General features: G+C 42.1%; 3 protein-coding genes across 3 annotated transcripts in view; 1 reads left to right on the top strand and 2 right to left on the bottom strand.

Annotated features, from left to right (window-relative positions):
- The window catches only part of LOC101737249 (myrosinase 1), a 41,359-nt gene extending 40,417 nt beyond the window's left edge, over positions 1 to 942 (bottom strand). The window contains exon 1 of the mRNA XM_062674435.1: positions 838 to 942. Coding sequence (XP_062530419.1) covers positions 838 to 875 — 38 coding nt within the window. The 5' untranslated portion in view covers positions 876 to 942. The remainder of the gene's footprint in view (positions 1 to 837) is intronic.
- Positions 943 to 3,807: 2,865 nt separating this feature from the next.
- LOC101740407 (myrosinase 1) lies at positions 3,808 to 15,960 on the top strand. Its single transcript, XM_062674477.1, has 12 exons — positions 3,808 to 3,833; positions 4,321 to 4,436; positions 5,018 to 5,165; positions 5,566 to 5,732; positions 6,209 to 6,555; positions 7,043 to 7,096; positions 7,797 to 7,875; positions 11,403 to 11,491; positions 11,844 to 12,010; positions 13,204 to 13,255; positions 14,209 to 14,300; positions 15,277 to 15,960. Exons 1-12 carry the CDS (start codon positions 3,808 to 3,810, stop codon positions 15,452 to 15,454), a joined length of 1,515 nt encoding a protein of 504 aa, XP_062530461.1. The 3' UTR covers positions 15,455 to 15,960.
- LOC134200793 (uncharacterized) lies at positions 7,840 to 9,108 on the bottom strand. The gene is made up of 2 exons (XM_062674449.1): positions 8,457 to 9,108; positions 7,840 to 7,949 (listed from the first exon to the last, which is right to left on the bottom strand). Exons 1-2 carry the CDS (start codon positions 9,106 to 9,108, stop codon positions 7,840 to 7,842), a joined length of 762 nt encoding a protein of 253 aa, XP_062530433.1.
- Positions 15,961 to 19,168: the final 3,208 nt, after the last annotated feature.

Below are 19,168 nucleotides of genomic sequence, written 5' to 3'. Positions count from 1 at the left end.
AGGGCTCGACGAGTAAATTAACTCTCAGGCACAGCCCACTGAGTTTCTCGCCGGATCTTCTCAGTGGGTCGCGTTTCCGATCCGGTGGTAGATTCTGCGAAGCACGACTCTTGCTAGGGTTCGTGTTAGCAACATCGTCAGGTTTGAGCCCCGTGAGCTCACCTACTAAAGTTAGGGTTACGCTGACATAGCCGCTAGGGCTATCAGCTTAGGTAGGAGAGAAAAAAAAAAAAACTCTCGAGCTCAGAAGCGAGCGAGTCGCCGTATCGGACGGAGTGCTCCTGCATAATATACGCTCTGAGTTCATTTCTGGTTTTATTGACTTACGAAGACCGCCCGCTTACCATGTCGCGACCCGAAAGTGGAAATACTCCAACATATATTATAATGCCATCTCTTATTAACAGGGCATTACTAATTAACGGTAGTATTGTTTTATACAAATGTCAATAGTTTTTATATGAAGTCGTTGTGCCCTAAAGGATAAGACAGACATCAACCCAGCGAAAAGCACAGCAGTGTTATTTCAAAGGGGAAACTCAACGCGTATTTTCACCCACATTACGAGGAGAAATATTACTGGTGGTAGGACCTCTCGTGAGCCCGCGCGGGTGGGTACCACGACCCTGCTTATTTCTGCCGTGAAGCAGTAATGCGTTTCGGTTTGAAGGGTGGGGCAGCCGTTGTAACTATACTGAGACCTTAGAACTTATATCTCAAGGTGTGTGGAGCATTTACGTTGTAGATGTCTATGGGCTCCAGTAACCACTTAACACCAGGTGGGCTGTGAGCTCGTCCACCACATCTAGGCAATAAAAAGAAGAAAAAAAAACTTACAAAACAAAATAGTGTATGTAGTGTAAGTGACGGGTCATTTCATGGCATGGTCTGGCAAGGTCGCGCGAAGTCACCCGATATGTCTTCGGAGGCACGAGTCGTAGTGGAAGTCTGTAGACTGAAAGAGAGGGGGAGAGAGAGAACTCAATTTCCGCAATAAATTTTTTTGCCATTCCCATACCGTGGGCTTCGAAGGCCAAGTATTTAGGGGTTATCATAGACAGAGGGATGACATTCAGTCCCCACATTAATTCAGTACGCGACCAAGCCGCGTCCCTACTCAGTCGACTCTACCCCATGATCTGCAAGTGAAGTAAATTGTCCTTTCATAACAAGGTGACACTCTACAAAACTTGCATACGTCACGTCATGACCTACGCAAGTGTAGTGTTCGCTCACGCGACCCGTACACACATTAACTCTCTCCAGGTCATCCAATCCAGTTTCTGCAGGATAGCCGTCGGAGCATCGTCGTATGTGAGGAATGTAGGTCTACACGACGACCTAGATTTAGTACCGATACCTAAGTATCTTAAGGAAGCGTCAGAATGCTACTTTCAAAAAGTCTCTAGCGCGCTGCCAAGGAGTATCTATAATAGAGCCACCGGTTGGCGGTGTGTCGCGTCCCGAGCCGGCAGGCTGGTTCTGGACCAGCGGGGAATTCCGGGACCCCAGCGGCACCGTCTGGGTGGCTTGACGGGCTTCCGTACTGAGACGGCCGACGTTTCAGAGCCTTCGATTCGCCTCGAAGGCTCCGTCGGCTGGGCGTCCTTGTGGTGAGCTGCGCTGTCTGGTTGCAGTGTTGATTGCGGTAACCCCCCTACCTCAGTCGGGTTCTGACCTCGGAGGGTAAGAGTTCGACGAGCGAACTAACCCATTGACAAAATCTCTCGCCGGATCTTCTCAGTGGGTCGCGATTCCGATCCGGTAGTAGATTCAGCGAAGCACTGCTCTTGTTAGCAATTCTCTCAGGTTGAGCCCGTGAGCTCACCTACCGGTCCGCGTGAAGCTGAAATAGCCCCTTAGGCTACCAACGATTAGATGGGGAAAAAAGTTAGATACCACGGTCCTGTATACTTCTGAAGCAAAGCAGTATTGTGTTCCGGCTTAAAATTTAAAATGTAAGAAAGACGTTGTTGATTCCTCTCTTTTTTACGTACCTCTTCTAATAACTTCGAGCGGTTATAGTAGATTCACCAGGCGAGTGGGCGAGCTCACGGGGCTTAGTCTGGCGAATAGGTGAACCGTGGATTTAACACCTGTTTGGAAACGCGACCCCCATTGAGAAGATCAGGCGAGAAAGTCAGTGGGCTTTGAGGGTCTAAGGGGGGTTTGGTTCCTTATAATATCTCAAGTTGGAACCATGTGGGATCACGCTTAACAACACGTGAACGGTGAGCTCGTTCACCCCTCTATACCATAACTAAATAAATAGTTCTTGAGAATGAAGCCGTCAATCGTATTCGTTGTTGTTTTCATTAAATTTTAATTTTAATACATTCTGTAGCCAATTCGTTCTACGTTTTAACATATGTATTCTGGTGCGTTATATTTTTCATTAAACTATTATATTTCTGTATAATTTATGTAATATGAATATATTATATAAAATGCTACGGTTAGATTAAGTTTTTTTACAAATCACTATATTTTTTATGGCAAAATAATCGCGTTGTGATTTCTAATAGATCTAATGAATATGTGGGCCATACGCCAGTGTTTTCATACGTAAGATCTGCGTAAGATCACGTAAGGCCGTGACTACACTACTACAATACACTAACATAAAAGCAGCTTCGCATATTCGCGTTATTTTGCACTCTTGGCAGATTGGTCGTGGTCATCATTTCGGGTGGTGGTGCGCTTCACCAGACGTCGCCATTCTTCGCGTACCGCGGCTCTTCTTGTGCACTCGTTGACAGGACCGTTTAGAGCTGCCCTTATCTGGTCGGTCCATAGTAACGGTGATCTGCCGCGCGGTCTTGTACACTCAATCACGCCCTGCACCACAAGGCGCTCAACTAAGTCGTCACCCCATCGCGACACATGTCCAAAGAAAGCGTAAATGCGACCCTGAACGATGGAGGATAGACGCTGCTTAATGCAGAGTTCCTGTAGAATTAACTGATTCGTTCTGGACTCCATCCACGTTATTTACAATATTCTTCTTCAGCACCACATTTCGAGAGCCCTCTTCTTCTCACTTTCTCTTAATGTTCAGGTCTCAGCAGCGTAAAAAAAGTCGAAGAAGTCGTCGTGGCCTAAAGGATAAGATGTCCGGTGCATTTGTGTTGAGCGATGCACCAGTGTTCGAATCACAGGCGGATACCAATTTTTCTTATGAAATACATACTCTACGTTCACGATTGACTTCCACGGTGAAGGAATAACATCGTGTAATAAAAATCAAACCTGCAACATTATAATTTGCGTAATTACTAGTGGTAGAACCTCTTGTGAGTCCGCGCGGGTAGGTACCAGCACTTGCCTATTTCTGCCGTGAAGCAGTAATGCGATTTGGTTTGAAGGGCGGGGCAGCCATTGTACTCTTACAAATGAGACCTTAAGAGCTCATGTCTCGAGGTGGGTGGCGGCATTTACGTTGTAGTTGTCTATGGGCTCCGCTAACCATTCAACACCAGGTGAGCCGTGAGATCGTCCACCGATCTAAACAATAAAAAAAAATAAAGGGGAAGACCAGCGCTCTTACAAGTCTAATTTTAGTGTCTTTGGTGATATTTCGATTCCTCCATATTTTCCTTAGCCCGTCTATGGCTGACCTCGAAATAATGTTCGAAATCAGTGCATCCAATTAATGTATGATTGTACGTATCACGCGCAACCCTTTACGCTATGAGGCAAAAATAAATAAGTCAAAACGTGAAATGACCAAATTTGACACTAACCTACGACTGGAGAAAGTAATATAACCGAGGTTTATCAATAACAATAATACATTCTATCAGAGAAATGTTGGTGGTATCTTATGTTCTATGGTGAGTTCTTTTTATATTTTATTTTCTGGTTTCTTATATATGGACTTGGGTGTACTTAGTCAGCTCTTGCATGAGTGTTTTGGGTAAATAAACGTTAATAAAATAGAAAATATGGATGGTATAGAAGTAATAGTAGTTATCCCATGAGGTCAGGATAGTGCCTTCATCTGGGTAAAAGTCGGACAGATTTTATAATCACTAACGATTTTATGATTTGACGGTAGAGCATAGTGTGAGCCCGGTCGGATATTTAGCACGGTTCTGCCTATTTCCATGATGTCTTTCGAGGAATGGGACAGCAGCTATTTAATACAATTGAGATGAGAATTCCACATCCTGTCCCAAGGTGTGTGACGCACCTATAAAACTGTTTACGAGCTTCTATGGGTATTTATAACTAGTTAACAGTTTGACACCAGATTGCTCTTGGCTCATCCAAAGCACTAAAAAGGTATGAGATAGTCTAATAATTACGATTTGTCATTAGTTTCAGTTCATTCCTTCATCCGCTCTTGGCGAATAAGGAATTGCATTTCCCGAGATGGTTCAAGTTCGGTGCGGCCACGTCGTCGTATCAGATCGAAGGGTCCTGGAATGTTAGTGGTGAGTTTGAGTTTTAAAAACTAAAGATTATATTCATACTATTCCGAACAATTCGTAATGAGTTGACTAGATTTAAAAAAATCCTTACTTTAAACGAATTGTTTTAAAATTTCGTGTTACCTACCTGGGATTTAGCTTACACAGCACCTCGTTTTTAAGTACAATCGATGTAAAAGTACATTTTTTGGATGGGTTCTTACCACGAGTTCCATACTTAGTAAGTTCACGATACTTCATCTCTGTGTGAGCGCCATAAGTAATCGCAGGTTTTATTTCTTAATGGGGCATAGAGCTTATCTAGTAGTGAATGGATGCCGAGATGTGGAGTTCGGCTACTATCACACCATTCAGAGCGCAATACAGGATTGCTTCGTAGCACCATTAAGGCGCATGTGGTACTGGTGACGGTCGGTGGTCGCAGTACGCGGAGATAATTGAAGAGCACTCGGAGAGCTCCGTTTTCTGACAAATAATTCTGTCATCACTCAATTTTCGAAATCGCAATCTTTACAAAAACCTTAAAAAATGTAGACAATGTGTAGGTAACACGTGGATTCTTCTTAAAACTGTTTCTTTCTTAGACAAAACACCAAGTATTTGGGACCATTACACGCATACACAGCCCCATAGGATCAAGGATCACTCCAACGGAGATGTTGCTTGTGACTCTTACAACCAGTACGAGAAGGACATTGAGATGGCCGAGCAGTTGGGACTTGATTTTTATAGGTAAAGGAAATCACTCAATCTCAATTCGTATAACTTTAATCCATTGGAAGGTTTGGAAATCCACAAATGGAGGATTTTGCACTTAGTTGAAGAATCCATCTAGCTAGTGAAGAAGTGGCTAGTGATTATGCTTTATGTTTCGATATCAACTCGAACTATCTTAGTTTTTGGATCTTCTGTTCACCAGAAGATATGCGAACCGGATCTTCTTCAGACACATTCTCCCACGGCCAGGATCTTCTTCAGACACATTCTCCCACGGCCAATTCCTCTAATGCCGTGTTTTTGTAGTACTTAATTAATTTTTCTTCTCCTAATTCTTCGGAAACTAGGCGTACTTGTGATATTTTTATTACTAGCTAGCATATTATCTATCTAATAATCTTGGACATTTTTGTAGGTTTTCTATATCCTGGCCAAGACTGTTGCCTGAGGGATACCGCACTCGCATCAGTTCAGACGGACGGCAATACTACGACAATTTGATCAATGGACTGCTAGACAGGGGGATTGAACCTATGGTCACTTTGTACCATTCAGATATGCCGAAGATATTTCAAGATTTGGGTAATATTTGAACTATTACTCAGTAAATTTCTCAAAAACTTATTGGTGGTAGGGCGTATGGTGATTTCACATTGGTTCACATCACGACTCTGCCTATTTTGTGTTACCTATTTGTACGGTGAAGCAGTAACGCGTTTCGGCTTGAAGAAGATTGGGCAACTGTTGTCTGGATGTTAAGCACAAGATCACGACACGAGTCCGGCCTTGATATAGTTTTGACTATATCCTATCATTCTTTAAAAGCAACAGTATTTTAACGGCTTCGCGCCAGGAGTTTTGATATAATTTTACAATACCATTTACAACAAATAATCGTGAAATTGATGTGAACTCATTTTAATTCTATATTAAATCTAAATATCTAAAGGACCTTGATGTCTAATAGGCTTCGTGAGTTAATCCACTAGGCTCAATAGCATTAATGTCATTAACAAACATTCCATTACTTGAAGTCATAACATCTAATTTTATTGCAGGAGGCTGGGCCAATCCTGAAATGGCACAATGGTTTGCCGATTACGCGGACGTAGTATTCTCTCTGTTCGGAGATAGAGTGAAGCTTTGGATCACGTTCAATGAGCCTTTAGTTGCTTGTGATAGCAGCTTACAAACTCTTGGCGTCGTCGAGCCATTCTTGGCTCCATATTTGTGCACGAAGACTGTACTCATGGCTCATGCCAAAGCTTACCATAATTATAAAGATAACTATAAGCCGATGTATCAAGGTATTTCTTTGTTTACCCGAAGCTTTGCATCCTTATTGATTGGCTTGTGCCTTATTAGAGGAAAATATTTACAGAAAGATAAGAGGCATGTTTTATTTGTTTGTCATGATCTCATCATCTCGTTTTCACTATAGCAATGCCGCCATCGGAGTAGAGTTCATTCATACCATTTTAAACCACTTGTAGTCGGCGCTGCTCAACAACCAAGAGATGTTAGTGACATAGAATACCGATTTTTATCGTTGATACGTTTGATGAAAGACATGTTGTGTAGCTCCAGAAAACTAGATCAGGAATTCTACCGGAGATTAATTCTCTAACTATCCCGATATTTCGGAGGATCATTGATCCGGTCGCGTACAATAATATATATATGACGGAGTGACTGATTCAACGGTGTTTTTAAAATGATGACGTCACTATTGCTGATGACGTCAACGACTCATGATGGTGTCACTGGCACCATTTTGTTAGTAATAATGGTGTAAAAATGGTGACGTCATTTTCGTCGTTGTTGTCATTGCCTTCAATAATGACAGTGAATAATACTCACTTTTCCAATGAATCCCATTTATTACATTCCAGTGTACAACGATAATATCCGAGAGCTCCGCTCCGTTCGACGGCTCGAGCCAGAATGTATTTATGCGACAATAGTCACTCGTATTTATAATAGAAAGCTTAGTCATTAATTGTTATGAACACAGCCTTAAATAATTGCTTACATGCGTTGAACTTGCAATAGTTAACTATTAACTATATATAACTGACCAATTACGTCAATATTAAGGAAACGGTTAAATTTTACTAATCTTAGTCAACTAAATAGTAATGCTGCGCCGATACATGTATATATGTCGTGGTTAACGACTTTTAGTAATATTAAGAAGTTGTTTTGACTATTATTTTAAATGATGAAATGTTGTTTTGATAAATGTCACAAAATGTAGGGTACACTACGTGGCGCCACAGTATAAAATGGCGGTACGTGGACAGAGTCGTGGCATTCCGTGTCAGACAGTCATTCAGTCCGTATCAGACGGTCGGTCCGTCTCAGTCAGTGAGTCTTTGTCAGTCAGTCTGTCGGTATGTGGAACGAAACTGTCGGTTTACCCTGTCATTGTGAAAGTTGTGTGTGTTGAGTTTCAATAATTATTATTGAAAAGTTTTATTGACTTTTTATAAACTGAGTTCAACCAAATACGAGTGATGACGGAACATACCGCTCAGCCATCCCCGGTGGCGATGCCGTCGACATCAGAAGCGGGATCAGGACTCTACTCTCACTGGCGTGACGTGTTTGAACATGTTCGAAGTACAGCGAAAAAACATGATGCAGATCAGAATACCAGTAACGGTATCTGAGATCACGGGTCGGAAATTCATCGGGAACAGACAGACGCCGATCCACGTGTTTGGTGCGCTACGGTTGATATGTACCTCGATGAACGTCTACTGGATGGTGCATAGCTCATTGTCGCGGATTTCACAAGTAAGTGTCACATGGAGGCATTTGCGACTTATTTCTCGCTCGTTATGCAAAATTCTTGCTGCGACGCTTATCAATTTAAGCAATGGTAAGCCACAAAAGCGTGAATGCAGCATACGCAAGTCGTGTAATAGCGTCTGCACGTCTGCTACCGCGATGGAAGATCTGAGCCACGAAGAAATCGTCACATATTACGTTCTGGCTCATGTTGCCCAGTTGACTCTCTACTTATCACATGGCATTTACTAGCGGAAATACGACACGTAACAAGCTATTGCAAGAAATTAAGGCAAGTGCAAATCTCAAGTGAAACTTCGATCGCAATAATGGATCTGTCATGACGAGTGGGTAGTTCCGACACGAATCGTTTTTAAGCCAATGACTACTGCTAGAGTTACATGGCACTAGTGCAGTAAATCAGGACATAAGACTCTGACTTTTCGCTGAAACTTTAGAATCTACTAGATTCAATACCAATAACACTACACGTTCGATGACTTCGGGCTCCAGCAAGCAAGCAAACAAGAAAGCAAGCAAGTTTCCGTGGGGAAGAAAAATTGACACATCTGAAGTCGTCGTGACCTGTAAGATAAGACGTCCGGTGCGTTCGTGTCTGGCGATGCGGCGGGGTTCGGGTCCCGCTGGCGGATGCAAGTTTTTCTGGTGAAGTGCGTGCTTGTGCGTGCTTGACAAGTGTTTGCGGTTGGCTTCCGCAGTGTGGGAGTAACATCGTGTAGGAGAGGTGGAACCCGCAAAATTGTAGTTTGCGTGGTGGCTGGTAAGATTTGCTGTGGTAAAAAGTTTGCGTGGTGGTAAAATGTCTTGTGAGTCTGCACAGGTAGCCGGAGGTGAGTCTTCCGCGGTCGCGGCCTACCCAGTCCGCGAGAACCAGGCAGATCGCCTCGACGGTACGGAGGCCGGCCGACGGGTCCGCCAAACGACGAGACCACGCCTCCAGCACGGACTGCCGAGATTGGAGCCCCCGCGCTCCAGCTACACTTGCGCTAGGGCGCGCCACCTCGTAGGAGACTGTGAGGTATCCTTGAATGACTCTGACTGCGATCGCACGCTGCCGGCGTCGCAGCGCGGCGACTTTCTCGTGGGTAAGGACGTGGCACCAGACGGGTGCTCCGTATAGTGCCATCGACCGCACGAGTACCATCACCCTGCCTATTTCTGCCGTGAAGCAGTGTGTATTTCGGTTTGAATGGTGGGGCAGCGGTTGTAGCTATGCTAAGACCTTGGAACTTGTATCTCGGGATGGATGCCGCGTTTGCGTTGTGGATGTCTGTGGGGTCCAATAACTACATGGCACCGGGTGGGTTGTGAGCTCGTGCATAGTCCACCCATCTAAGCAAAAACATTGCTACGAGTTGCCGCCGAGGCAAATTGATGGCGCGATGTCATCTACGGCCGCGAGCAACGCAGCAGCAGAGCGACGCTGTGACGTGCCAGTAGCTGCGTAACATCGGGTATTTTGGTAAATGAGAAAAATCTGGTGAGTCGTTTTTATTTTTATTTGGAATCTGGTGCCGAATGTTCTCTTGTCGAGAAATCTTTATACGATGGTTCTCATAAAAGGTTTCTGTTGTTTTGACCCAAAACTGTACAGAACAAATCCTATGCGATGGTTTATTACTTACCTATTGTATGTCATGTACTACCTGATAGTTGTTTTAATCGGTTCAATGAGATTGAGCATTCAGCGAAATAGAACACTTAAATCTAGTGTCCTTAATCAAAGCCCAGACTTGCGTTATTGATGACCAAGCTCGCGATGAGCTCATGGAATTGTTCTTGACAAGAAGTGCTAGAAACACATCTTTTTTTAAATTGTTTTATCCAACGTATAAAAAGGGTGAGCCCTCTTGAGCTTTTAATAGTTCGCGTGCCATACCCCCAAAGCTTTTTACCGATATGTGATACTGAAAAAGTTTCAGAACCTTCAAACTGACATTGCTGCAAGTACTCTAGAACAATGAATGTTGATTGACTGTCGATTAGAGTCACAGGGATGACTGTCGATTAGAGTCACAGGGATGACTGTCGATTAGAGTCACAGGGATGACTGTCGATTAGAGTCACAGGGATGACTGTCGATTAGAGTCACAGGGATGACTGTCGATTAGAGTCACAGGGATGACTGTCGATTAGAGTCACAGGGATGACTGTCGATTAGAGTCACAGGGATGACTGTCGATTAGAGTCACAGGGATGACTGTCGATTAGAGTCACAGGGATGACTGTCGATTAGAGTCACAGGGATGACTGTCGATTAGAGTCACAGGGATGACTGTCGATTAGAGTCACAGGGATGACTGTCGATTAGAGTCACAGGGATGACTGTCGATTAGAGTCACAGGGATGACTGTCGATTAGAGTCACAGGGATGACTGTCGATTAGAGTCACAGGGATGACTGTCGATTAGAGTCACAGGGATGACTGTCGATTAGAGTCACAGGGATGACTGTCGATTAGAGTCACAGGGATGACTGTCGATTAGAGTCACAGGGATGACTGTCGATTAGAGTCACAGGGATGACTGTCGATTAGAGTCACAGGGATGACTGTCGATTAGAGTCACAGGGATGACTGTCGATTAGAGTCACAGGGATGACTATCATTGAACACTTGTAGTCACAGGGACGAATATCATTGAACACTTGTAGTCACAGGGATGACTATCATTGAACACTTGTAGTCACAGGAATGACTTAGTTACTGTGTACATGAATTGTACGGGGAGAACTTGCAGCAGTAGTAAATCACTTATTTTCGTTTGTGTAATCTTTCAATGTCGTTATAGAATTTGTGTTTAGAATAAAAATTATTTGATGACTTTTAAATTTTCCGATAAGTCGTAAAGTGTAGTCAGGAGTGATCGAGCGGAACAAGTGTTCTCGTGGATGTTTTTGATTGTAGGTTAACCATCACACGAGGACGTGTGACGTGTCAGAATGGCCGTGTCGTGGTTAACGACTTTTAGTAATATTAAGAAGTTGTTTTGACTATTATTTTAAATGATGAAATGTTGTTTTGATAAATGTCACAAAATGTAGGGTACACTACGTGGCGCCACAGTATAAAATGGCGGTACGTGGACAGAGTCGTGGCATTCCGTGTCAGACAGTCATTCAGTCCGTATCAGACGGTCGGTCCGTCTCAGTCAGTGAGTCTTTGTCAGTCAGTCTGTCGGTATGTGGAACGAAACTGTCGGTTTACCCTGTCATTGTGAAAGTTGTGTGTGTTGAGTTTCAATAATTATTATTGAAAAGTTTTATTGACTTTTTATAAACTGAGTTCAACCAAATACGAGTGATGACGGAACATACCGCTCAGCCATCCCCGGTGGCGATGCCGTCGACATATATATATATATATATATATATATATTATCTAGAGTTATATATATGTTATATATTGACAAAGCCATTAAGATTAACGTCTTCTTGCAGGAAAAGTCAGTATCGCCCACGTCGCATTTTATTTCGGTGCAGAAACCCAAGACGATGCGGAACTCGCGGAACTATACCGGCAATACAATGTATGTAATATATATATTTAGTGCGCACTGGTGGTATCTGGTCAAGTTGTTTTTTACACATGAATAAACGATTACTAGTGGCCCGGAGGGCTTTCCAGGTTCACCAGGACAGATGGACGAGCAAAGGCTCTGCCAGGAAGGACGGGATTTACTGACAGCTGTCTCGCGAATTAATTTATTCCGTAGTGACAGATTTTTGTTCTGAAGAACTTGTACTAAATACGTAACTGTATCAATTGATGCAATATTCAAACTTGGCACAGTTGTATCATTCCATGCGAGTACCCGAACCTCGGCTTCTTAGCCAGTAGGCCACGATATGGCAAGACCCATAAATTCGTTCTCTTTACAGTTTGGTCGTTTTATGCACCCAATATATTCCAAGTCTGGAGGGTGGCCTGCAACCGTTGTAGAACTCATGAAGAATATCAGCTCAGTCGAAGGGTTCCCGCGCTCTAGACTACCTCCGTTAACCAAACATGAAGTTGAATTCATCAGAGGTGAGTTCCTAATTTACCGGTGCTAATCACCTTTGAGGGGAAACCAGGGTACTTGCATCCCTGTTAATGTGGCTGTAAATTGAATATAAACGTGACAGAGCATGTTTTAAGCCCGCACCAGTAAGTTTCCCAATCCTGGTAATTTCCAATACGAAGCTGTCACCTCTTGCTCGGAGGGTTCAGAACCAGACCAACCTACGGCGTTCCTGACGTCGAGAAGTCACCGTAGCTCAAAGACATCAGTAGCGTCAGAGATTATCATCATAAAAAAAAGATTATCATCACCATCATCATATTTTATCCCAAAAGAAACCAAATAATGCAAAACGCTACATACAAAAAAGGACATATACTCGTAATGGGCGGTGTTATCGGTAAGACAATCAAACAATATACATATGTATATGTTGAAGACTGTTATTAGTTTGGTATCTAAACGAAATGCAGCACGCTTCCCGAGAGATGGCAGCGCGATTGCGGTATCGTCGGAACTCGGCTAACTTCGTGCTACGACAGAGCCTAGCCGATGGAGGCGCGTATATGCCATCACACTTGCCTTGCCAATCAACCTTCTTGAAGAGCGGTGCCTCCATCCTAAGAACTGTCATTCGTTTTCGTTTGCTAACGTCAAGAGAAGATTTCTAAATTATTCTAAGACAACGAACGTGATTGGTGTACTCAATATTTCTCTTAGCTCGATCACCCTATGATGTCTGATGATGGTGTTAATAATTATAGCTTCTCCGACATATATATGAATAACCTAAGCATAATTTTACTCTTTTACATTTATAGTGGTGGTAGGACGTCTTGTGAGTACGCCCCACCTATTTCTGCCGTGAAGCAGTAATGCGTTTCGGTTTGAAGGGCGGGGCAGCCGTTGTAACTATACTGAGACCTTGCTGAAGAGAGAAGCTGTTACGTCCAGCAGCTTTGTTTCATTTTCCCACATTTGTGCACTTTCACAGATATTAAACAGTTAATAAACCACCATTATTACACATTTAAACCTGAAGAAACACTAAATAGACAAAATAAAACAAATCACACAACTTCACTACTCGCGTTCCCGCCAAAAAGTCTCTGCCCCGTCAATTTGCGACCAGTGTTGCCGTGGTAAAAACTCAAAACTCACAGATTCATTTCGGACAGATGTCATTATTATCTTTGATATGTATGTAAACACAAATAATGTAAGAGACTTATGCGCAGTGTTTCATCTCCAAAGGGCTCCGTATTAAATCGCTTTCACTTGGCCGGGCCGGTCGGTTCATAGATAATCTAATGCACAGTAAATTTTAAAGTATCGAATTCGACGCTTAAATATAGTCTTTAACACTACTGCAGTAAGACCGAGATTCATATTGCCGACTGAGATTCTGTTGCCCACTGAGTTTCACGCCGGATCTTCTCAGTGGGTCGCGATTCCGATCTGTTAATAGATACACCGAAGCACTGTTCTTGCTAGGGCTAGAGTTAGGCGTAGTCTCCTGCGAGGAATTGGGGGAGGTGGAGGACCTTGGTCCTCCTCGTCTTTCTCTTCCTCTCTGGAGGCGCCGGAGCCCGACATAACCCGGTCCGTTACATCCATCCATCCATCCAACAACAAGATCCGTCCATCTGTAAACAGCAAGCTATTGTTGAAAGACTCACCGAAATAGCGCTAGTGTAGGAAATGAAAATAGTATTGTTGCGCGCTGGGGCTCGGGATAAATAAAACTTCCACCGAAGTACAAATTAAAACTCTATTTAACACTTAAAACACTCAATGAACACTTTAAAATTCGTAATTCACTTCTTTTTGCTGTTTCGCTTCGAGTAGATCCGATTGCTAACTATCTTCGTGTCATCTCTGCAACGCTTTTATAGTCGATACGATAACTCTACAATTATCGATAACATTCTCGGTAAGGCCAGTAGTTTCGATATGTGTTTCCGTTAATTGATAATAGATGGCGTTGCACTCGATTGTACTAGTGCTTTTGATATTCGTTTCTGCTATTCGACGAAAGATGGCGTTACTCTTACCGGCGTAACAGTATGAATGTAGCATTTTTACTCAGAGTGAAGTGTGCTGGGTTGAAAAATTTAATATTTTTTTGTGATTTGTGTAGTTAAAAAATATGCACTGGTAAAAATATCAACTATTTGTTTTTATTACCATTAATGTAGGAAGGGTTTCTTTCTTTAATTCTCTTTTAACTCACTATTGTTTAGATTCTACTTTGTATTTACGAAGACGGAGCCAGAATACACGGTTACACTTACTGGTCACTGATGGACAACTTCGAATGGCTTTACGGGTACACGTAAGTAACATTTTCAAAATCCTGTTTGTTGTTTTGGAAGCGAGAAAATCGTTTAACGAAAATGAATCCTGAAGTCGAAGTCGAAGTCGTCGTGGCCTAAGGGATAAGACGTCCGGTGAATTCGTGTTGAGCGATGTGCCGGTGTTCGAATCTCAGGCGGATACCAATTTTTCTAATGAAATATGTACTCGGCAAATGTTCACGATTGACTTCCACGGTGAAGGAATAACATCGTGTAATAAAATTGAAACCCGCAAAATTATAATTTGCGTAATTACTGGTGGTAGGACCTCTTGTGAGTCCGCACGGGTAGGTACCACCGCCCTGCCTATTTCTGCCGTGAAGCAGTAATGCGTTTCGGTTTGAAGGGTGGGGCAGCCGTTGTAACTATACTGAGACCTTACAACTTATATCTCAAGGTGGGTGGCGCATTTACGTTGTAGATGTCTATGGGCTCCAGTAACCACTTAACAACAGGTGGGCTGTGAGCTCGTCCACCCATCTAAGCAATAAAAAAAAATAAAAAAATCATAAATTTGCTTAATTACTGGTAGTGGGGCATATTTTAATAACGCACTGGTAAGTACAGTTTGCCTATATCTGCCGCAGAATTTACTACTGGTGGTAGGACGTCTTGAGAGTACACACGGGTAGGTACCACCACCGCACCTATTTCAGCCATGAAGCAGTATTGCGTTTCGGTTTGAAGGGTGGGGAAGCCGTTGTACTGTATGTACAACTAAGACCTTAGAACTCAGGTCTCAAGATGGGTGGCGGCATTTACGCTGTAGTTGTCTATGGTCTCCGGCTACCACTTAGTACCAGGTGGGCCATGAGATCGTCCAACCATCTAAGGTATAAAAAAAATACTGTCCCGCTTATAAGATGCGAAAACCTTTATACAGGATAATTACGACTTTAACGCGATGTCTCAAGGTGGAAATTCGTATTCTTTATCAGCTATAAATGTTTACAGATCAAAGTTTGGTCTTTACGACGTCGACTTCTCTGACGAGGGCCGGAAGCGCACTCCAAGACTCTCAGCCCAGTACTACTCATACGTTATCAAGAGCAGATCGATCGATTCTAACAAGTGGAAGTCACAGATGGAAGATACAAACGACAACAAAAAACCTATTGATGATGTCGCATAAAATATTATTGTTAAATAAATATTTGTAATATTTTATTATTATTAAAATAATAGACGATTTGATTCGTTCAAGTACAACATATTTAGATTTAGTAACTCAAAACCACTCATGTTGCACGTAGGGATACCAGCAATTTGGAACGCCTTGTGGTGACCGGTAAAATAGAGGGGAAAAGGGGTAGAGGTCGGACCAAATAGCGGAGGAACTGGGGATACCTGTCAGCGACGCACGCCACCGGACTGCAGGGCGGGATCGATGGAGACAGCTGGTTGACGAAATCAGCAGTGAGGGACCGATCGAAGAGAGAACTCAAAACCAGTCAACAGAAAACACATCCGGCGCAACAATATTCTTTGACGAGAAACATTTCAAAGTACAACTTGTTTAATGTAGGGTTATTATTGTCAAAATTGAAATTTGTTGTTCATTTTTAGCGCATAATTTCCAAAATTGTGTATTACTGTTTTCCGGAGTTATTATCGTTATAAATAAACTATTTCTTTATCATTTTATGAGAGTTTTTTAAAGATGTGTCTCTCAATCGAAGAGAGATTCATAACCCGATAATGTTGCCAATTAAACACTAACAAAATTAAGAATTGCACTAATACCATTTATTGAACAAACTAGTCAAGAGATCGTGAGGATAACGTCAGCTTACAGTCTGACGGTCGGTATGCGGGTGTTGGGATTCTAACACTTTAAACCTACATATTGCTACGCCCTGGGGCTCGGGATAAATAAAACTTCCACAGAAGTACAAATTACAACTAATCATTTTTTTATATATATAATATATTTTTTAGACGAAGCATGTTGCTGATAACATTGTTTCTATAATCTGACGAAGCCATAGGTAGACTATCTTGCATTTTGATAATAAAATAAATAATATTTTACGATGACTAACCACAATTATAACTATTTAACACTTAGAGCACTTTACAATTCGTAATTCGCTTCTTCCGCTTCGCTTCAGGTGATCCGTTCGCTGTTTCGCTTCGAGTAGTTCCGATTACTAACTGCCTTCGTGTATAGTAACCGGCAAACTTCTTGAGCAAATGACCTTGACTGCGCAGAACCGAATTTTAGATCACTTTGGTGGTGAGGGTGAGGCGCGACGGCAGGGGAAATCGTATCGAGCGCGTTATTGGTAGATCAGTCGAACCTTGCGTCCCGCACCGCGCCCTCTTTCCGCTTGCTCCCAAAAGTACGCTTGCGTACAGTAAAAAGTCTATCGTTATTAATTGTTAAGTTATTTGTTATAATTGTTTGTTGACTTTGTTGCCATTGCTATAATATGTTGAGTGTTTGTTGATTTTTTATAAAAAATACACTATGCCGCGACAAACTGGTGTAGTATTCAAAAGAAAGGGTAGAAAAATTGTGTACGACGTATATTGCTTCATTATAAAACAGGGGAAGAATGATATGGAAAAAGTAAAAGACTTTGGAAGCAAGAAAAACATCAGTGAGTACTGTTAGGTTCATTATTAACGAAGCTAAAGGCTCTGGCTTGCTCGCCGTGTTTCGGACTCCGGGTAAGAAAAGATCAGGGAAGAAGAAAGTTACCGGAATGGATAGTTTCGTTCAATCTGTAATAAAAAGATGTAATCATAATAACTACATAGCAAGCAGCGAAACTCCGTATCGTAGAAAGGCTTCGAAAAATTTAAAGAAGATATAAATTTTAATGGCTCGGAATGAAGCTTACGACGAATCATGAAAGAGCTAGGCTTCAAATGCAAAAAAAAAACAGAAAGTAATCGGAAGCTGGAATTGAAAAAAGTAACATTCGATTACTACGAATCGAATATCTTCAAAAAATAATTAATTATAGACAAAAAAGAAGACCGAACCGACCGAGTTGTAAACTACACCGATGAGCCCTATGTCGACTCATCACGATGATAGCGACTCGGGTGATGAAAACAGTGATGATGATGATGGTCAAGATTATGATAACGAAAAAAAAATTACAAATACCTACCAGCTTCGCTTCAACTGAACGAAGACCTGGCAACAGCTCTAGTTTTAACTTAATAGAAGGAATATCTATTTTACCCCAAGATTAAATTATTACAATTATTAACCTATATTTTTTGTTGATGATCTAATAAATATATAAATAAATACATAATATGTTGATTTTAATAATTTAATAGCATTATGACGCAGAGTAAATAATGTTTTTGCACGTGAGTGTACCATGCGCGAACTTACCCCCACTACGTCGACAAATGCTCAAGAAGTTTGCCGGCTATTATAATCTGCAACGCTTTACGCTACGATATCTCTACAATTATCGAGAACATTCCCGGCAAGACCAGTCGTTTCAATATGTGTTTCCGCTATTTGATAATAGATGGCGTTACACTTACAGGCGTAACAGTATTATTAATGTTAATTATAATATACTAGCGACCCGCCCTCGCTTCGCTTCGGAAACTGTAATTTCTTGTTGATTTCTCATCAAAATCTGTTGCGTGATTTAAAGATTTAAGCATACATAGGGATAGACAGATACAGGGACAGAGAAAGCGACTTTGTTTTATACTACGTAGTGATTTTTTATTTAATATTTATATATTATACAATTAATATTTGAGTCTTTTGACAGTCATTTGTGTTTTTTAAACAACAAATTAATAATTAAACATCTTCTGAACATTTTCACATCAAAACAAATTCTACTAAATATTAAAAAATATGTTAAAATAAGATTGTCACGTTATTGATAACAAATAAATGTCAACGTAATATAAACTAAACCATAAACCGAGTTTAATTATTCCCAATAATGGCGGTTTGCAGCCATAATAAATATTTAATACGCGCTGGTCTAAATGTTAGTTTCTAAAAGGAGCCTCTGGGTCTGCGGAGGGACTTCGGTTCCCTCTGTATTTTGTACCGTATGTTCCATGGGGAGTGCTCTGAGGAATTGTTCGAGATGATACCAGCATCTCGTTTTTACCATCGCACCGCCCGCCACCGGAGTAGAGTTCATCCATACTACCTGGAGCCACTGCGGTCATCCACAGTGCGTTTCCAGAGATCTTTTTTGCCACGTACCATCCGGCTATGGAATGAGCTCCCCTCCACGGTGTTTCCCGAGCGCTATGACATGTCCTTCTTCAAACGAGGCTTATGGAGAGTATTAAGCGGTAGGCAGCGGCTTGGCTCTGCCCCTGGCATTGCTGAAGTCCATGGGCGACGGTAACCACTCACCATCAGGTGGGCCGTATGCCCGTCTGCCTACAAAGGCAATAAAAAAAAAAAAAAAAAAAAAAAAAAAAAAAAAGCGAAAAAAAACCAGCGAATATTTCGTAGGACGTTAACAGTTCACATCAGTTTATGGGCTCTGATAAGTAATATATAAAACGTTGGCCGTGAATATACTACTATCAGGCCCCTGAAATTGTGATACTCTAAGACAAACTTACTGGTTACTGGTGGCAGGACCTCTTGTGAGTCCACGCGGGTGGGTACCACCACCCTGCCTATTTCTGCCGTGAAGCAGTAATGCGTTTGGGTGGGGCAGCCGTTGTAACTATACTTGAGACCTTAGAACTTATATCTTAAGGTGGGTGGCGCATTTACGTTGTGGATGTCTATGGGCTCCAGTAATCACTTTATCAGGTGGGCTGTGAGCTAGTCCACCCATCCAAGCAATAAAAAAAATATTTTTTTTTAGACACTAGCGACATCATGTAG

Source organism: Bombyx mori, chromosome 20 (genome assembly GCF_030269925.1).
Source record: "Bombyx mori chromosome 20, ASM3026992v2".
Classification (NCBI taxonomy): Eukaryota; Metazoa; Arthropoda; class Insecta; order Lepidoptera; family Bombycidae; genus Bombyx; species Bombyx mori.
This window is presented reverse-complemented; position numbering and strand designations above follow the sequence as displayed.